Source organism: Vidua chalybeata, chromosome 14, assembly GCF_026979565.1.
Source record: "Vidua chalybeata isolate OUT-0048 chromosome 14, bVidCha1 merged haplotype, whole genome shotgun sequence".
Taxonomy (NCBI): domain Eukaryota; kingdom Metazoa; phylum Chordata; class Aves; order Passeriformes; family Viduidae; genus Vidua; species Vidua chalybeata.
Window position 1 is genome coordinate 15,854,690 of NC_071543.1, and position 19,544 is coordinate 15,874,233.

The 19,544-nt window shown below is 38.6% G+C and overlaps 1 protein-coding gene across 3 annotated transcripts in view; it reads right to left on the reverse strand.

The window, feature by feature from the left end:
• The window catches only part of CHM (CHM Rab escort protein), a 53,218-nt gene that overhangs the window by 23,837 nt on the left and 9,837 nt on the right, over nucleotides 1–19,544 (reverse strand). For 2 of the 3 annotated variants that reach the window (XM_053955835.1, XM_053955836.1), the window contains exons 2-8: nucleotides 19,457–19,523; nucleotides 13,738–13,810; nucleotides 12,474–12,598; nucleotides 8,331–8,787; nucleotides 7,114–7,230; nucleotides 6,327–6,447; nucleotides 3,832–4,057 (exon numbers count right to left, since the gene is read on the reverse strand). In XM_053955835.1, the coding sequence (XP_053811810.1) occupies nucleotides 3,832–4,057; nucleotides 6,327–6,447; nucleotides 7,114–7,230; nucleotides 8,331–8,787; nucleotides 12,474–12,598; nucleotides 13,738–13,810; nucleotides 19,457–19,523 (1,186 nt within the window). Of the gene's footprint in view, nucleotides 1–3,831; nucleotides 4,058–6,326; nucleotides 6,448–7,113; nucleotides 7,231–8,330; nucleotides 8,788–12,473; nucleotides 12,599–13,737; nucleotides 13,811–19,456; nucleotides 19,524–19,544 lie in introns of those variants that run through there. The other variant, XM_053955837.1, reaches the window with a different exon arrangement.

A 19,544-nucleotide genomic window follows, 5' to 3' on the forward strand; every position in this document is an offset into this window, starting at 1 on the left:
ATCTGTCACACCTGATTGTCACCAGGAATTAACATTGTTTGGATTTCTCATGAATTTCTCATTAATATGCTAAATCATATGATTTACACACGGAAAAGTTCTGCATCTTGCTAACATCAGAGACATGATACTTGTGTATAGATTTAGCTGAAAAACATGGTGTTCCAAATTTTTAATAAATTATTACAGTCAGGTTTCCTTAAGTCCAGTCTTGATTTCAAAGCACTAAAACCTTTCTAGATTGTAACAGGGACATAATTGTGAATTTTAAAGGACCTGAGACTACCCCAGAAGCTCTGACATCTGAAGCAGGTAATAGTGCACATGTAAAGGTAAAACTGATTATTCATTTTTAAATACATATAGGAATCAATCACACTATCCATCTTATCTCAGCCTGGCCTCTTAATCTTCCTGTAAATATGGGCACTGAAAGAGATGGAACTGTCTTAATCAGATCTTTCCTCCATCACTAAATTACTGCTGTCACTGTCACGGAGACAGAAATTACAATTTCAGCCAGAATCTGTAGGAACTACTACAAAGAGTGACACTGCCCACTGAATGCACAGTGGGAAAGCTCAAAGTCTGTTTATAGGAAATGCACATCATTGACCAACTACCCCTAAAAGTCAGGGAGTCACCAATTCCTCTGGCAAAGCAGCTGAGGATATTCCAGCACCTATTGCCACCCCAGCATCTCAGCTTTTGGATAACTCTTAACAAAGACACAAGAGACACAACGTGTCACTGTAGAACCTTTGTGACATGACACACTGGACGGTCACCAATTCCCTCTAAAAGTTCACATGGGAGAAAATTACTGCTACTCAGAAAGTCAATTCAATTTGCATGTTCATATTTGCAGAGTCCAGAGGAAAGAATGTGAAACCAAACTGAAGAGAAACTTTGCCTGCTCTGCCCCAAATTCAGTGTGTTCACAAAGCTAACACAGTAGCAGATGTAAAGGCTTCTTTGGGCTTTCCTCAAGAATGAGATATTGTTATATTCACTTTTACTTATCAGACTATTGCTACATCATTAGAAAGGAGGAGTCAGAACAGTTTTGTACCAAGAAGGAAGCAAAGGAAGCTGTTAAGGGCCAGTGAAGTTTTGCTGCTTGTCAGCTCAGGAGAGCAGGAGGCTCCCAATGACCTTCCTCGTTCCACAACTCCAATTTATGGAGACAGAAACCTCCCATCTGTACCTCACCATATTGGGATGCACATTACAGTGATATAAAAGTTTAATTTTCTCTCCTAAACCATCCCTGCTTAAACCAATAAAGAATGAAGAGCTCTTCTGCTCACTCGAGTGTCGTCAGCAGTTCCAAAAGGTTGTGGTGTTTATGCAGGATTCATTTGGGATGCAAGGATGTGACTTACAAATGTCTTTGACTCATTCCCATCAATATGCATGTGTGCCATTTATAACAGTAGCCTTGATGAGAACACACAGTGTAACTGGCTGCAAGAAACGCTTAAGAGGTTTACATTAAAGCAGAATATAGAACAGTGGTTAGAAATCACAGGCCAGGTGACACCTTCCTCTGATAAGCTGGTGATAAAAGCTGTAGGCTGTGATCTATAGGCTCTGGCGTTGCCTCTTTACTCCACAGCCCCAGCAGCATTCTTCAGATATGGCTCACTTTGAGCAAGACAATCCTGAGGGCAGAACGCCTTTAAAAATTGTGATTAATCTCCAAAAATATTAATCCTAAATTGTTCACTTAAAAAGAAAAGGCAATTTTTAAAAAAGTTTTGTATTAGAATGTTTGTAATACAAAACTTTTAGAAGTATAATTACTTTTTGGTTTGACAGATTAATTTGCTTCATCTCTTAAAATACCCTCTTTGTTGTAGAACTTATACATTTTAGCAAAAAAAACTCTAAAATGCAGCAATCAATGATCTGAAATAGAAAGTTCAGGCCATCTGAAGAACTCCTGTCATCACAGAATGATTTTCTGATAAGAATATTTATAATACTTCTAGACACCTCTACTGCTAACTCTTGAAATATACTGCTGTTACACATCAGAAAACTGCATGTGCTGGTTATTAAATAAAAAAATTAAGCCAAAGGGATTTTGAGAATGCAAGAAAAATTACATGGATAAGAATGTACAGAGGGGAAAAAGCAAGCAAAATTTTGATTATTTAATTTATTTTTTTTCCCCAGGTATTTGAAGCCAAGGAAGGTTGAACTGCCAAAATTGTACTACTTCAATGGCTCTGATAATATTTTGATTTATCAATCTGCTGGTCACATACAGATACCCTGCCTCACATGAAGTCCTATAAAGACACAAAGACATCCATAAAATCCAGAAACACAGAATCTGTTGCATGACTGTATGCAGAGTAGTTACCTAACCTCAATTCTTGTTCACAAATTATCTGCCCCATCACGTAATTACACAGGTCTGCACTTTAAATCACCATATAAATACAGCTCAAGGAGCAGATGAAAGGCTACTGACAAAAGATGGCAGCAAATAACATTTCTATTCAATGGAGCACAATTATTCCAGAATGTTTCTATCAACATATAACTGCATGCATCCTATACACAGCCAAGCAGGATCAAGTTGCTAAGGCCATTCTTCTGGCAGTAATTTAAGGACTGCTCTGGAGAAGAGAAACAGAATCTATCACACAGACAAACAGGAATACCCAACAACCTGCTGTAAACCACAATTTCATAGTAGCACACATGTAAAAAGCAGAACTAGTCCAGCACCAAACAAAGCAGGTAAGATCCTGCACTGTTATTTAAAGGACTGATGCACAAATATATCACTCAGACAAACTGGCCTCACCAGGCAAAACTGCTTTTTTTAAACAGAGCTAATGTTTACTTCAGACCTACAGGTTACCACATTAAACCCACATTGAGCAGATGGAAAGGCTGCTTGCCAGCAAAAGCAAAGATGAAAAAAAACTCTCAGCCTTTTAAAAGGCAGTTGAACTGTTGGAAACAACTGAAATGAAAACCACCCACCCTGTGCACACGGGTCCTTGATGGTCCCCAAAAGCACCAAGCACCAGCTCTGTGCCAGAACCACGGGCCAGGGACGCCTCAGGAGCCAGGGCAAGGACTGCACTGCCACTGCCACACTGAAGTGGATCTTGCTTTATCCTGGAATCAACTGGGCTTTTTTGTTTTACTTGCTTTCTAAGGCTCAAGGAGTAGAGAACATATGGCTGCTGTTTGGGATGTCAGAATGTAGCATGGCTCAGTGAAACAGAGCTGCATGGGATCTCCTCTGCTGTTCAGTTCATAGGAGCTGGAACCTTGCAGTCTAGAGAGAGCTACAAAATGAAGCCAAGAGCATCATTTCACACCAATTGTCCTGTTTGTATAAAAGTCTGTCATGTAGAAAGGTTTTGTTTTAAATCTAATTGTAAACTGGACACATGGCACCATTCTCCTCTTTCAGAACAATCCAGTTCACTATTAAATATATATCTGTGAATAGCAGATGCATTCTCAGCATTAATTAGTAACAATTGGCAACATGGACCTTCCTGCAGCTTCAGGGAAGACTCACACAGAATTTTTTTCAACCTATCCAAATGCACAGTCACCCTTTTGGACAGGTATCACTGAGTCTCCTCTGTCAGATTTAAAAAGGGGCAGCTACATATGGGTTAAATTATGGCTTTCTCATTATTATAACTTACTCACAGCAGCCACCACAGCCAGCAGCTACTACAAGCTGCATTTGTAATGCAATGAAAAATGTTGCAAAGCATTATCCTAGTGAATGATACCTCTTACATTACAAGGGTTTCCTTTTTGGAATATGTCTGGGTGAGTGAGGCTTACCTGCAGAAGCACTGTGGGATCTCTCCTTGCCCATACAGAGGGAACAAAAACGGGGTGTTGCCATAGCGGCCAAGGCACTGCAGGAATTTTTTTGTTGCCTGAAGACCTTCCAGAGTGCTGCTCTCAGTCTCTGACACCATTGCAATGGAGTGAAGGATGAAGTGCTGCAAGCTGGGGGTCAACTTCCGTGTCTGGAGGAACTGAGCGAACGTGCTGCTCTCGTAGGCTGAGGGAAAAGCACACGAGGCACTGAGCACAATTAACATCTGCACTGTCTCCTGTGCTTCCACTCAAACAAGTGCTTTTGGATTCCAGTAAAGAAAAGCAAGTGAGTTTTTCAACAAACACCTTGCTGAAAATGGGTCATCCAATCAATGGAAGTTAGAAAAACTACTCCCAGAAAGTGAGTTATCTCAGAACACAGAAATAGCACTCCATTAAAATATTTCAAAATATCACAAACCCACTTTATGGGTCTTCAATGACATCACCTATTCACTGTTAGACTTGAAATGTGATCTAACTTGTTAGACTTGATCTAACTCCATTTCCCAATCCTGAGAGAAAGGTGAAAAACTGTGGGCAAAAACCCATTGAAGTGCCTTGGGATGCTGTGTCCTGTAAATTACCCAAAATATTACCCCAAATGACACCCCCTCCAGAACAGGACTGCTGCACCCACACTGCCAGTGCTAGAGTGGATATTTATGCTCAGAGAAGCCACTCACACAGTGCCACAAGCCAGAGATGAGAAGGTGCAATATTTCTTTCAATTTGATGACTTGCTGGCAACAAACAAATGTGGATGAGACAGAGCAGAAAGGGATCAAGGACTCCATCTTCCTTTTAAAATAATATTATTGCTGGCACATTTTGAAATTCAAAGAAACACAAGTCTTCTGGGAGATGTTTAAAGCATGTTGGCATTGATATATCTCTGAAAAGCTTTAGTCATCTTCATAACTGAAAGATTTTTTGCCAGGAAAAGATTGTATTTAAGCAATAGCATACTTCCACACTATTCAGAGATCTGCTCTTATTTCAGTCCTGGATAAATTCCTAACTAGTTCAGAAACACTTCCATCAGTGCAGTATTATCAAGCTAAATATTCTGATCAAGATTCAACCACTGCTTTACTACAAATGTATCTTACTGCTCTTTGTACAGCCATGCAGAAAGCCATAAAATGACAGATTTTTTTTTTTGTTTTATCATTCTAAAAACATTCTCAAGTTTTCCTCACTTCAAACTCCTTATATAATTCCATATTTTACAGAAAAAAAGCTTTAAAAAATTTCTTCACGCTCATGAACTCTTCCTATTAAAAGTCTGCCTTCCCACGAATGCAATGATCTCATCAAGAGCAATTTTAAATTTCTGAAGTTTTTACATTAGCCTAATCTGACTCAAAATATTCTCAATTACTTCTTTGGCTATTTTAAAATATAGGAACAAAATCTGTTTAACTGTCTCTGGAAGTAAAATAAATCTAATGTTATTTAGGTACATGAATCAATGGATTCATTTAAAATTGATGTGGCATCTCCTTTTTTTACTTAATAAATTTTCTAAATACCACCAATATCCTCACTCTGAGCACCTCCATTTCTTCCAGCAGCAGTAAACTGAGATCACCTGTAATCAATAAACCACTTCAGCCTAATGAGATTTTCCCCCTTCAGGATTTTCTGGAGTTCATTACAGACACTCTTTTTCTTAATCTTACCAGATCTTGATACTGTTTTTCTCTTGCATATCTTTAATAATTTTCTCTGATGTTTGTACTCCTCTTTCCTCAATGTTTCTTTTTGACAGGTTTTTATCTCTTTGCTTTAGTTTACTTTTAGACTCCAAGAACTGAGGACATCTCTTCATTCTTTGTACCCTGAGGAGCACAAACCCAAAGCACCTTCCTCCTGTTAAGCTGATTTCCCTCTTTGACCCGCCGCTCGTTATTCTTCACACATTATAGCTCAAATCTATTCTGATTTCCTCTCATCTAAATAAGCCAACACTTGATAAAAGCACTTTGAACTTGCCCTTTACAACTAAAGAGCATTAAATTACATTCACTTTCATAGTTAAAAAATTCCATTTTCTCCATTTCTGATTTGTTGTAAAGCATTGTAAAGTTTTACCTAGTAATCAAAAAAACCAGACAGAACATTCAGATACATCACATTATTTTAAAAAATACCTGGGGGAGGGGAGAAAAACACTTAAAAATGACAAAAAGCATTTTGCAACCTTGCTGTAATATATAATTTTGCTGTTAAAGAAAAATGTAAATAATAAATGATGTGGGAACTAGAAGAGCAAGTGCTTAAGTAGAAGAATTTAACACTGAAGTGAAAAGGTCACAAAAAGGTCAAAGCATACTTTAAAAATGAATCTGTAAAAATAAACCACGTGAAAACACAGGAGAGCTCTCAGAACTGTGCCTCCCTGAAGGAACTCCTCAGAAGGGAGTGTGCCTTGTTCAACGAGACACTACCTTGGTACTCCTCGGGGTGCTGTTCATAGTCCAAACAAAACGTCAGGAATTTCATAAGCATTCTCTTCTCCACCATGGTGAGCTGTCTGCTGTTGAAGACATCTGCTCTAGAACAAGGCACCTGCAAAGTGTTTTTTAATAATTTCAGATACTTTCCACACTCTGAACGAAAAAGCATCAAGCAACAACAGCCTGATTAAATAACAGATACTTCAAATTACCGTTTTCAATTACATTATTTTCTTACATATTTATTTCCTTTATTTTCTATTGTAACTAAAGTTACCAATTTTCCACAATAAGAATATCCAAAAATATTTTTGCCTTCATTTTCACTTGCATCTCTAATTGCAGAGATAAGCACTAGAGTTTGTATTAACTGTGCCAATATCTCCTGTTGCCATTATCACACTGACTTCTCTTGTATGTAACATAAAGACAAATCAAGTCTGTGTCAGAATCTTAAAACCTAAAACAGAACCTTAAAACCTGAAACCTAAAATCTGTGAATCTTCAAGAATTAAGTGCCAATCAATCATGGCCTAAACATTTAGCCTGTGGTAAAGATGTATGTTGGACTGTACAACTTTATTTTAGTTTGGTTTGATTTTATTTTAGTATTTCTATGTAACACATACAAACATCTTTTCTTCCAGAAATTAAATCAGAATCATAATTAAGGAAAAAACACCAGCTTCTTGTCACAAAATTCTCAAAAAAACAATTGCAAGCTCCTTGACTTTCAGAAGAAGAGATGAAACACATGCAGCACGTTATTTTCTGGTACCTGTTCTACTTTCCCTTCTCGGAAGGCGAGAACTCGCGTGGCGTTTTTGAACTCAGCGTATCTGCTCACGTTGGACTTAATGAGGAGCTCAATTAACAGGCCCCGGGAATAAAGCAACTGCACAGGGAGGAGAAAGGAAGTGGTGGGTGAAGAGGATCAGTAAAAGCACCCATGAAAACCCTCACCAGCTGCTCCCTAAATCACCTGAACCAAGAGGCACCTTTCCCACAGGTAAATTCCATGACTCCCAAGCTAAGGTTTAGCCATATATAATTTAATCTTTCTAGAAGCTACAAATATATGATGAAACACAGAAGGGCCAGAAATGTAACTATGAACTGAAAATGTTTGTCTGTATTGAAAAGTCTCGTTGGCCTGAGGAACAGACTTTGCAAGATCACACAGGAACTTTCTGGATAAAGCTTTCCTGGGGCACCAACGAGGACACTACAAGGAAGCCGATGTTCCCCTGCCAGGGAAACCCCAGCACAAACTCCTGGCCTTGCCCTGCTGACCACTCTTGTGTCTGAATTTCTGGGGTTTGCTGCAATTGACACCATGTCCCACAGTGGGACAGCCAGAGTATAAAAAGGATACAAAATAGCATTATCTGCTTCACCATCACCCACTGACTGGTGTTGAAGATGTCATTGCAAGGATGCTTGGAAGTGGGATCCACATTTGGAACACAAGGTTTGCAATAATGCATTTTGTAGTGTCTTCACAAAGAATTGAATGAATTATTGAAGAGAGTTCCTTTTTCAGTTTCCAGAGGTTTGAAAAATCTTTTTAGGAACAATACGTAAAGTGATGCATTCAATTTGGAAAAAACTTCCCTGTGGTGTAAAAAAACATTTTTTATCTTTTTAAAAAGATAAAAAATCTGTGTGCAGATTGCTCTTCCTTGTTTAAAAATATAATTTTTTAATGGTACTATTTAAAAGGAGAGATTTTGCTGGTACTACCTAAGTGCTATATTTCATGACATTTATTTCAAGGCAATATTCCTGAGCTGTGTCTTTTGATCTCTTTAGTTATAAACCACTTAAGGACACATATTAAATAGCTCATGTTTGTTTTAGGGGTAACAATTCTTACTTCTCAAGAGTGGCTATTTTGCCTCAAAGTGCTATCTCAACATGAAGGGTTTTAAAACAAATGTCAGCATTTTAAGCAAAGTAAATGTACTTACACAAAAAGAGTCATTCCGCTCCTACCTTAGAAACTAAATCAATATTAAACCTTCTGCCTTCTCTAACAATTTGGGAATAGGTGATTTTCTTTGGTTCCTGGGCAGCATTTTCGGAGGGCGCAGCTTCCGTCTTCGCCGGCTGCGGAGCGGAGTCGCCTGCAGCCGTGCTGGGAGCAGCTCCACTGCCAGGGGCTGTTCCTGCCCCGTCCCCTGCAGCTGCCCTGGCTGCCTCAGAGCCCGGGGCCTGCTCTGCCTCTGGGCTCTGTGGCTCCTCTGCAGGGCTCTCCACTGCTGGATTCTCGTTCTCCAACCCTGGAGAAACCCCCTCTGCTGCTGGGCTCTCCTCTGATCCCCGCGGAATCCCCTTGGCTGCTGGACTCTCCTTCTCCGGCCCCGGAGAAACCCCCTGGGCAGCAGGGGCTCCAAACACAGGCAGCTTTGGCAGTGCACCAGCTTCTTCAACACCTTCAGCTGAATCCTGACTGATTAAAAACACAGAGGGGAAAAAGAGGGGGGAAAAGTCTTTTTGAAGAGTCTTAAAAACTTGTTTGAAGTTTTGAGCTGGTGCCAGAACAGAAACCTCAAGCATTTCTAGGAAAAGCATTACAATTTCTTTATCCTGGCCCATTCAGGTGTTCCACCCACTAACAAACTCTGGTTCTTTGGCTGCCAAAGCTGTAATTCAAGAGACTATTTTTACTGAGAAGAAAAAACACCAACAAAAATTTGAGTTTTTACTTTACATATACTCAAAAGATAGAAGGATCTCAAAATTAAAATCAAGGCCCTCATGATAAAACAAACACAGCTACATAAACAACAGAAATGGACTATTTTGAAATAAAACCAGCAACTTGACCAGGTGTTCCCTATGGATTAAAACCCATGAAGTTGAAAAGCAAATATGCATTAAGGTCATTAAGCTGAGATACTGCCCTGAAGAAAACAGACAAGCTTTACACAACCCAGCTCCTCTGCAGCCAGGATCCCAGCAGGGCCATTGAGAACCAGACCACTTGGACCCAAAGCTTCAGTAAAAAACTTCCAAATTCCTGTTTCAACTCTGCCCTTGCATTCTAATGAGTTGTTCAAGCAGCAATGCTGTTATGCAAGTGCTCCACATCCATGCACAGGGGATGAAGGCAGCCAGTCACAGGAGGGACATTCCCACATAACTTTCACTCTGCAGTTCATTTCCTTTCCACAACATTTCTTTAAAATTCCCCTTATAAAGCAGCCCTCCACTTTTAATCTCATCTACTTGTTTTATGTTGAACTTCAGTGACACCTCCCTTAGAAAGCAGGACTTTTGAACTTGGTTTAGTTTACACTACCACTGAGATGAATCAAATCAGTGTCATTGTAAGTGAAAGGAGTTCAGCAACAATTCCAAACTATCTTTTTATCTTTATACCACAAGCTATTAATGCACTGAATAAACAATTTAACCTTGGCTGAAAACTAATGAACTATGATTTTAAAGGTGACCTGCAAACACAGAGTATTAACAGGATGGTTAAAATTCCCAGAACAGCAAGGAATTACTCAGCATCAACACCAAAATGCTCCCTCACACACCTGCAGGCTTGCAGATGGAAGCAGGGGCAGGATTTCTGTTCAAAAAGGAACAAAAACCTGGTATCCTTTAAAAATTGCTCCTCATTTATGAACTCATGGAGCTCACATGGACTCATGAAAAGTTTGGAAGTGATCTCCCAAGCCTGGGCACAGTCACCAGGAAGCACTTAAGTCATGACTGGGGTAAAATATTGCCCTGGGAAATACAGGAACTGCTACAAGGAAGCACTAATGAGTGAAGGCTGTTTCTGTACATTAATTATGTCTTTTTGCTTCAGATTGCCAGCATTAGGTAACTATAACTTTCAAAGAGAGATAAGTACTTTGTCAAATGTTGCCCAAAAAAGTAATCTCTGCTACAAATAAAAATGAAAGTCAATTAACTTTTGGGGTTCTATTTGGATTTTGGAGTTTTTTTTTAGGATTTTGGAACATGGTGTTTGTGAAAACTGCAAAAGCTCTTGCCAGTAATTCTGTAACTAAGAATGAAGCTTTTATTTAACTCATCCTAAACCTTTATAACACAAAATTTCAGAATAAGGTTTTCTTTCTAGCTTCTCCCAATCTCAATGTACAGTTCATATCATTTTAAACATACTTACTACTTTTTTAAATCAAAATAAACTTGGATTCATAACACACTGTATTTTTCTATATCACTCTGAAAAGCAGGGTAACAGAAATATTTACATATTTTAAATCTCTATTCACTTCCCATTAAAGAATAGGTAAATCTTCATTATTTGCAGCTCCACACTTTTTATAATGAGAGTCTAAAACCTGTATATAATCTAAATTCATGACATCCTTCCTATAGGACCAAATATCCCTGAATAATGTAAGAAACTGTCTATAAAAATGACTCAAATTGAACTTCTGTACAGACAATTCTTCTCCTAATTCAGAAAAAAAATAATACATCTGCAGACAAATTGTTGTGTAAATTTAGAATATTATCTTCCACCATTCATCAATTAATGGTACTAACAAAGGAATATCTTAAAATGAATGTGTCTTATTAATGCCTTGTAACAGCAACCCCTTCAGATAGGTCAAATGAAAAATTGCCAACCAGCTGGTTAATTTATTCAGCACAGGTGTTCACTATTTATTTTTCAGCCATTTGCCTTTTTTCAATCCAGCTTGTTGTAGACACAGTATTCTTTCCCTTTGATGGATGCACTTTGTTCTAAGGCCATTCATTTCAGATTTGCACTGTGTATATTATACTGCTACCCAGCTGTTTATTCTTTCAAAATAAATGTTTAATGGTTACTTCATAGGAGTTACAAAAGTTAAGCAAAAACAACAGAATCTAGGCAGAACATGTAAATTGTCAGAAACACAGTAATTGACTCTCAGAAAGTTTGAAGTTCTTTTGGAGAACTTTTTCTTTGCCAGGTTTATTAATCTTATCCTTGTTCCTTGGGGGAAATGGGGTTTTTTTTTGGTGATGACCCCTAGCACTGTACTGAGCTAAGCTGAATGCTTAAAAGCTTAATTTTACCCAAGTACTATCTCACTTGTAAGTGTGAAATCTCAGTACTAGGGGACTCATTTGGGAGCCAACTATCAGTCAAAAATTATACACAAAGTTAAAAGACTATGAAACCTTTCCATCTGATTTAATCCTGGTTCTGAACATTATTTATTATGACAACAGGATGACAATTACAATATCCAAGTGCTATTGCTTTAAAATAAGCATTACATTTTATCTGCAATCCAGTCAAGCACCACCACTGTGCAGCACTGAACCTTGGAAGAGTCTCAGTCTGTGAGCTTCAGATTGCATTTGTGTAATTTACACCTTTTCCCCCTAGTTATGACGTTTACAGAAAGAAATCTGTATTTCTCTATGAGTATGTGTCAGCATTTCATTTAGCTACCTATGGTATTTTCTTAGGGATTCAAGCTTAAACTTACAGAACTATCTCGAAGAATTTCCTCTCAGGAATTCTGGAGAATGTTGAGTACAAAAATCCAGAAGATAAAAATAAAAAATAAATAAATAAATACACAGTGCAGTTAGTTAAATTTATATTCAGTGGATTTAACTTCAGTAAGTTAAATTCATTGCATATAAAAAGGACAAGGGGCAAATACTACTTTATCATTTTACCATAGGAAGTATTTCGTAGTTACGGAACTGTTGTCCATTTGTGTTCCTGTTCTTTTGTATGTGGGTCACTTTATATGTAATTAGGGGTTTAATTTTTGACTATGAGAACAGCAGCTTTTAGCCAAATTAAGAATGGAAAAATTTAATTGATGGCAGTGCACAACTGCCTACTACTACTAATATCTAAACACAACACTTCTGTTTTGCACTCAGAAGTAAATCACAAACTCACGAAGTTGGCCAACAAATTACACTGCACCCAGAGAGGCCATTTAGGAAGGATCAGGCTGTTTCAGTGAATTGATTTCAACACAGCACAAGGACATGAGAACATTTCAGAGGCCCGGGTTGCTTTTTGAGACAATGTGTAATATGGCAGCATGGTGAAACCCTTAAAACCAAAAGCACAATATGATCATTTACCCCAGGCATACAAAATTGTTCATGAATGTCTACATTTCTACTTACTCGCCAAAACAGAAATCTTCTACATGTTGAATAGTTTTATCCTTGCTGCTAAGAGGAATTGCTTCTTCATCCTCAAGGATCAGTTTTCTCCAGTCCTCACATTCATCACTGAGATCTGTCTTTTGCTTAAAAGAACAAGTATAAAATTACATATTGTACTGTGCAAGCTGTTCTTGAACTATAAATCTCTGCAGACACAAATAATATGTACCATCAAAAGAAAAAAAAACCTCTCTTAGCTGTCCTAATGTTTTTTCTATTTGTATTTTTTGAGTTAAAACAGTTAGAGCTGGTTACTTTATTATACCATGCCACCATTTGTACTAAAGCATGGGCTCTAGTAATCTGAAATACAGGCTTTAGTAGAGAGTTGAATGTAACTTGGAATACAATCTCCTAAAAGACAGGTTTGCCACAGCCAGGGTAGTTCCAGATTCTGTGACAAAACTCTTTGAATCAAGACCATGTGGAAAAACCTGGTGATCTGGGGGATTGTATTAATCTGTACACACAGGAATCTGTAAATCATACAACACAACTCATAGGATATGAAGCTCTGGCACTGAGCAAGTGCCCTGATTATGCCAGGAGGCAGCACAGTGTAAAGAGCAGGCATGAGACTGAGCTGAGGAGCTTCCATCTTCTACGGCCCAACGGGCTCTGAGCATTTCCGTAAATAACAGAGCAGCCATGTGCTAATGCAGCCCTAGTGCTCCATCTCCTGAATAAATATCCTCCCTGGAAGATTTCTAGTGGACTGCCATGAATCAGATAAACTTTGGTCATTGAAAAATACACTATCAGCATTCATCTTTTTGTCCTGGTTACAGGACATTTCAATGGAAGGATCCAGCACCCACTTCTCTGCCTCTAAGGAAGAATCAGCTGAATACAAACGAGAAAAACAAAAGGGCTGAAACATCAGAGAGTGGAAAACAATCAAAGAGGAAATGGAAAAGACCAGATTATCATAAAGGAACTAAAACAATGGTGGAGTTGCTTCTCTTTAAGCTCAAGAACCCCAAAGTGTGGCTGAGCACCAGGCTGGTCTCAATCAGATTGACAAGGCAGCACATCAGAGCCTCAGACTGCCAGGCCAGAGGGGTGAGGCTCAACCAGTAAAGCTGGGAACTACAAACCTCTTTGATCTGTCAAATTACCAAAGAGCAAAAGCAGGGAGGTAATTTATCTTGAAATAAATCATGCAAACAACAGAGATTCAATGTTATGGAGGCCTAAAAGAAACAATTTGGGAAATTTTTACCTGATTTTCTTTAATCCAGGACAATAATCCTGAAAAACTAAAGCTGGCCCAGTTTCCACCATAGTAATTTCTCCTGTGAAGAAAAAAAAAAAAAGGAAAACTTGTTGGACAGGTAAAACAACTTTCCCAGATTTAAAGAAAAAACAACCAAGTCTGATACATTCAAAACATTTTACATGGCGAGATTTTTCAGATGCAAAATAGATAAAAATTATTATTTTGCAACTCTTAATGAAATGGAAAATTTCCATTTTCGTCCTTGTATGCATCTCTGACCAAACACACTACAGTCCAAAATCAAATTATCTGCAGGGTAAATGGATAATGCTGAGAAGAACAGACGGGATGGTGTGAAGAAGAAGAAAATAGAGATAATACTGCTTTTTGACCAAGACTGGCTCTCTTATCCATTATGTCAAATACTGCAAAGTGCAGTTTATTGTTTATTTACTGCTTACACAACGTATTTTGCCTATTACAGGCTGTGAAGATGCTCTGGCGAAACAAAACTGCATGTACTGCAGGTGGAGCCAAAGGAACTGATTTGTATAAAGTGATCATCCCTCCCTGAGCACTTCCCAGTTTCTATTTACCACCTTCTTGCTTGAAAAAGATTCTTTACTGCTTTTAAAGCACAGAAAATTAATAGTTCTGCTGTTAATCAAAGAAAGTTTCTGCTCTCTCTTTTTAAAATTTCTCTACCAATATTTCTCTGAACATCTGTTGGATTAGTTGGCTTTTGTTGTCATGCATAGCACATCTTAAATATTTAACAACTCTGAGAAGAAAAATAATACAGCAATTACATTTTAAAAAGTCGCCAGTCCTTGCAAAATTAAAGTGATTTCAGGATTTAACTCTGTTTTCTGGCAATGTGTGCTGGCACTTCAGAAACCTCAAAGATACCAAAAATACCCTCCTGAACAGATAGCTAATGTTATTGCATACACTAAAAAAAAAAAAAAGTAGGGAGGAAGATAGGGTTTGCATTTTAAAGAATAATGTGAAGGCTGTTAAATCAATCTTATCATAACCTCCTCCACTTTTAAATTGTAGAGATCAGAGTGATAACAGTGAAAAGCTAAATTCAGGTTAGATTCTCCTGACTAGATTTACGATGGGATGCTTTTGACAGGGCTTATCTGCACTGACAAAGACTTCATCAGGAGTGTCAGCCCTGCTCAGCACCAGAGGCTGCTGCTCTGGACCACGCTGCTTACTTAGCATATGAAGGACAGATGTCTGCTGAGCACTGCCTAATTGCTCCTGACTACAAACTGACCTAAAAAAGTCTTTCAGCTCCTGCAAGGCAATAGTGAAGAACATAAATAGGACATCTTTTGCAAAGACAACAGAATCCAGCATTCACTGAATAAAGGTGGCTCCAACAAGGGATTGTGGTGTTGCAGGCCCTGAACTGGGGGGACTGGGCCCTCAGCCTGCAGTGTGGGCAGCACTGGCAGCACAGCTCCCTCTGCACATGGCTCCCAAGCAGGAACCCCAACCCTCTGGAACAGGAGTTCATCCTTCCTTTGTGTGACTGACATGGTGAGCTCCAGAGCTGCTGCTGTTTGGTATCACACAGAACACCAAGCAATGAGGATTAGATCTTTGAGATGCCCAATTCTGTGAGATTTCGATCTGTAAAAGACACTAACAGTTTCATGTGATAATTTCTAGCTTTGTTTAAGCTGTCAATGGTGCAGGGTAATTCTTGCATGTTTCTTCAGATTTCTACAGAATAAAACCTCAATATCCATGTACTATCTGTCATTTCTGAGATTTCTAAAAACCACAGCCATGAAGACTTATTTTTAAGGAAATGTGCTGCTCTGGTTGCAAGTTTCTTGAATATGGAATACAATATATAACAGTTGGAGCAAGCAATGCCATGATCATAGAAATCCCAGAAAAAACCTGCCTAAAATTAAGAGTGGGTTTCTTGAATCTACACTAATATCAAGTCATGCATATTTAGACTATTTAAAGTTAGAACTTTCACTCAGAAAAATTAACTTACTTTCACAGAATGTTACGAAAGTTTGTTTGTGAGCTATCAGACATCTTTCATGTGAACATTCCTCTGTTCATCAGCTTGGTTTTCCTTTGAATTTTTTCCTTTTGAATTTTTTTACCCAGTGTTGAGGCAACCCAGTGTGTTCAACAAAGCACTGCATGACCCTGCTGTGGAGCTCCATCCATTCTGAGGAGCTGGCACAGCCCCTCTCCAAGGGAAAATGAAGCACAGCTGTCCCTCCTTTCCTCTGGGGTCTGAGCACCCTTCCCAGTCTGGGTAATGCCACCTCAAATATTCATCTCCTCAAGTAGCAACTTCCAGATTTTTTCTTATCCTGGAATTTTAATTAGTTTCACTGTACTACATGATGAATCAAGATTGCTTAATTTTCTCATCTGAAAACACTACAGAAGGAAGACAGAGCAGACATGATTACTGACATAATGAGCAAAGTTTATAGCAAGTCTTGAAGAGGAATTCTGAGAAGAGCTGACTAATGGTTTTACAATTAGGATTCCTTTGTAACCAAATATTTTTGTTATAATTGCCCTGAAGATGAACTGAGGGATTCCTTTAAGTAATGGTCAAGATCAAAGCCTAATTAAAGCTAAAATATTGTCCCAAAATTTCCAGGCCTAAGCTCCCCTCTTCTCTTGCTATATTAGCAAACTACAAAGATGGATATTCTCTCCCTTTTTTAGGGTTATAATCCAATTATTCCCTAACTAAGAATAGGAATCATTTTGAAGGTGTAACAGCAGAGGTGGAAAATACTTTTTCTACCAAGTTAGAGCACAGATGTTTTCCTTCCCTACCAAACATTATTTCCTAAATGATATTTGCTCAACTCCTCCTTGTTACCTGGATTTCACCTGAATTACAACACTGCTCCTTTCCCTTCACAATTTCCAAATCTCTAATCTGCAGTTCAGAGCTAACAGCAGAAAAAAGTTTTGCAAACTTCTGGAATTGTAGCTAAAGTACAATTTTAACTCTGCAAATCCCTTGTCTCTTCTCCTATGCTACTTTTTCACTTTATTCTTCAGTTACCAGGACTGAAATAATTGCAACACTGAAATCACAAATTCTTTCTGACTGATTACCAATCTCAATATGAACTAAGAAAATATCTAATGTTCCCTTCTGCAGACAGACTGCAATTTGAGAAACTGGACACTTGTGAAAGCAGGAGATTCCCAAGGAAAATGTAAGACCTGCAAAAGCATTTGTTGGCTGGTGCCTGTTGGGGAGCTGGCCCTTGCCAGGCCACAGCCCCCACGGTGGCACTCAAAGCTGCTGCTGCCTGCACAGAAGCTGCTGATGCCTCAGGATTTCCTCCAAGAGCTGCCTGGATGTGTCTGTCCTGCATCTGATCTTCCAGAAAGAAGTCCTGACCCATCAGAGCAGCTGTCTTTTGCACAGGAAGTTACTGCCACATCGATTTTAAGGATCTGAACACAAAATTATTTATGTTTCAAACCCATCAAGTTTCCTGTGCTACCTATTAGGGCACAGGCAGATGTATTAAAGATTCCCAGTCTGGCCCAGTGATGGTGTTTAGGAGCTGCCTGGGGTTTAACCCAAACAGCTCCTGAGATCCTTCAGGAAAAGGGTGGGTGATGGTGGCAGTCACTTGTGCTACATCACATTATATCCTGGGATATGAACATGACCAAAGGGAATTACCATGGCCCAGCTGAGACCATGTTTTACTCTCTAACACCTTTGCTGTGAGATTGTAGCCTAAACCAAAATAAACAAAAAAAAAGACCTTTTCAAAAAACCTCAAAAGATACCAGAATTAACTATTTTTTAACCAAGTTTTCCTTATTGAAATTAAAAAAATTCCTTATTTTTCTTGCAAGAAATTGACCTGCTTAGAGAAGCACCTGTTTTGCTCTCTGGCTGCTGTACTCCCACAGCTCCCTCCCTTCACAGCTGTTAAAGGGCTGTAACAGGGCTGTATGAACACACAGGGTCTATTACAACATATATTTTACAGGTTCTGAAAAAAAAGTGAGACAAATTGTCTAGCAGGAAGTGGAACAAACTACAAAAGCAGGGATCTTGGACTGGGGGGGGTACAGGAATAAGGTCCAGCACACTTCTGGATGCTCAAATAAAAAATTTCAGACACAAGGAACACCCAAGTGCTCTACAGGCAAAGTATTGGCAAAAAATAAGAAAGGTAACAGGTGTAAAGAAGCAAAACATGCCCAGTTTGCTCTACTTTTCACAGAAGATAAATTAAAATTCTGCATCTAGACCCTCCTTTGCCTTTGAATTAAATGCTATGTGGAAAGATAAATAAGCCAATGAGGAAGAATGCAGACAATAAAACTGCAGCCTACAGATGCTGTATTCCAGAGCTGAATATCAAATACAAAATGTAGCTAAACATGCCTCACCCCTAACTGCCCCATCCTCAGTCACCAAATTGGTGCATAACTACAGATACAGAATTAAAAGAGGCAAATAAACAAAGGACCAAAAGCAGAAACTTGAGCAAGTGGTTAGGAGAAAGTCTTTTGCATGTGCACAATTAGTACAGGAAGCATATTCACTTCAAGTAATCCACTTTTAGTCTTGATCTACCTTTCTCCAGCAGCTTCAAATTTAAACTAAGTGCCAATCTCCACATTTTAAATTGCAAATTACTTTTCTAAATCATTTAACAAATATCCTTGAAATCTCACATGTCAACAGCTCATTAATACCTACAGTAAATGTAGCTCTCTGAGAAGAACCACGGATTTTATGTTTATTGAGACAGATAGCTGGCACAGAGAAATAGAGCTCCTTCAATTACTAGTTGGCAGAAACTAACTTCAGTTTAAAATCAGTCTACAGCAATTTATGGCAACACTGCAGTGAAGTGACTATTTTGAATACGATTAGCTACTGCTGATGGCAATGCTTGGACAGTGTTTATAAATCAAACTCAGAACTCAGTATTTTATAATAGGCCACTTCAAAACTATCTCCCATAATCACCTATGCAGTATATTATGATAAATGCAAACATGGCTGGAGATTAAAAGTAATAAAATAAGGTACACAAGGTAATGAGAGCAAGTAAACAATAAACAAAGACTTTATGCATGTATGTGTGCAATACCTGGTGCCTGACTTAACTCAGGCCTTTGTAGGGAACAACAGATTAATCAAAGTAGCACATCTAACACAGCTATTTCAGTAACCTCAAATCTCATTTCTTTATACACTGAGAAATTTTTTAATTAATAATTCTGATCACTAATGAGGGGAACAACTTACATTGTTAAAAGGTAATATTCATCGTAGCTAAAAACAGGCAAGGATAACAGAAATCAAAGTTCCAGTGGCCAATACTATTACACACTGATACCCAATGAAGACAGAAAATTGAAATAACACAAGTTATTCTCACAAAGAGAATGGGATAATTACTGTCAGGAATGAGAATCAAGGGCACTAAACCAGCAGCCATTCCTGCCTGTTGCAAAGAACACAGCACTGATGCTCCAAATCCCTGAGCTAGCTTCCAAAAACTGCCTGCTCTATTGATGGAAATAACACCCCCAAAATAAGGCAGAGACAGAAACATAACATTACTTGGTGCCAGATGAAGAGACAGGAGTCCTGCAGCCCACACTGACAGAGACACAGAAACCCTTCCAGTCAGTTTAGCTCTCCAAAAGGGAAATTACTGGAGTAACTTACGAATCCACATGAAGAACTCTCTGGCCACTTCTGGCACACGCTGCTGCAATAATGGACTCAGGCAAACCTGAAATGACACATGCAGTTT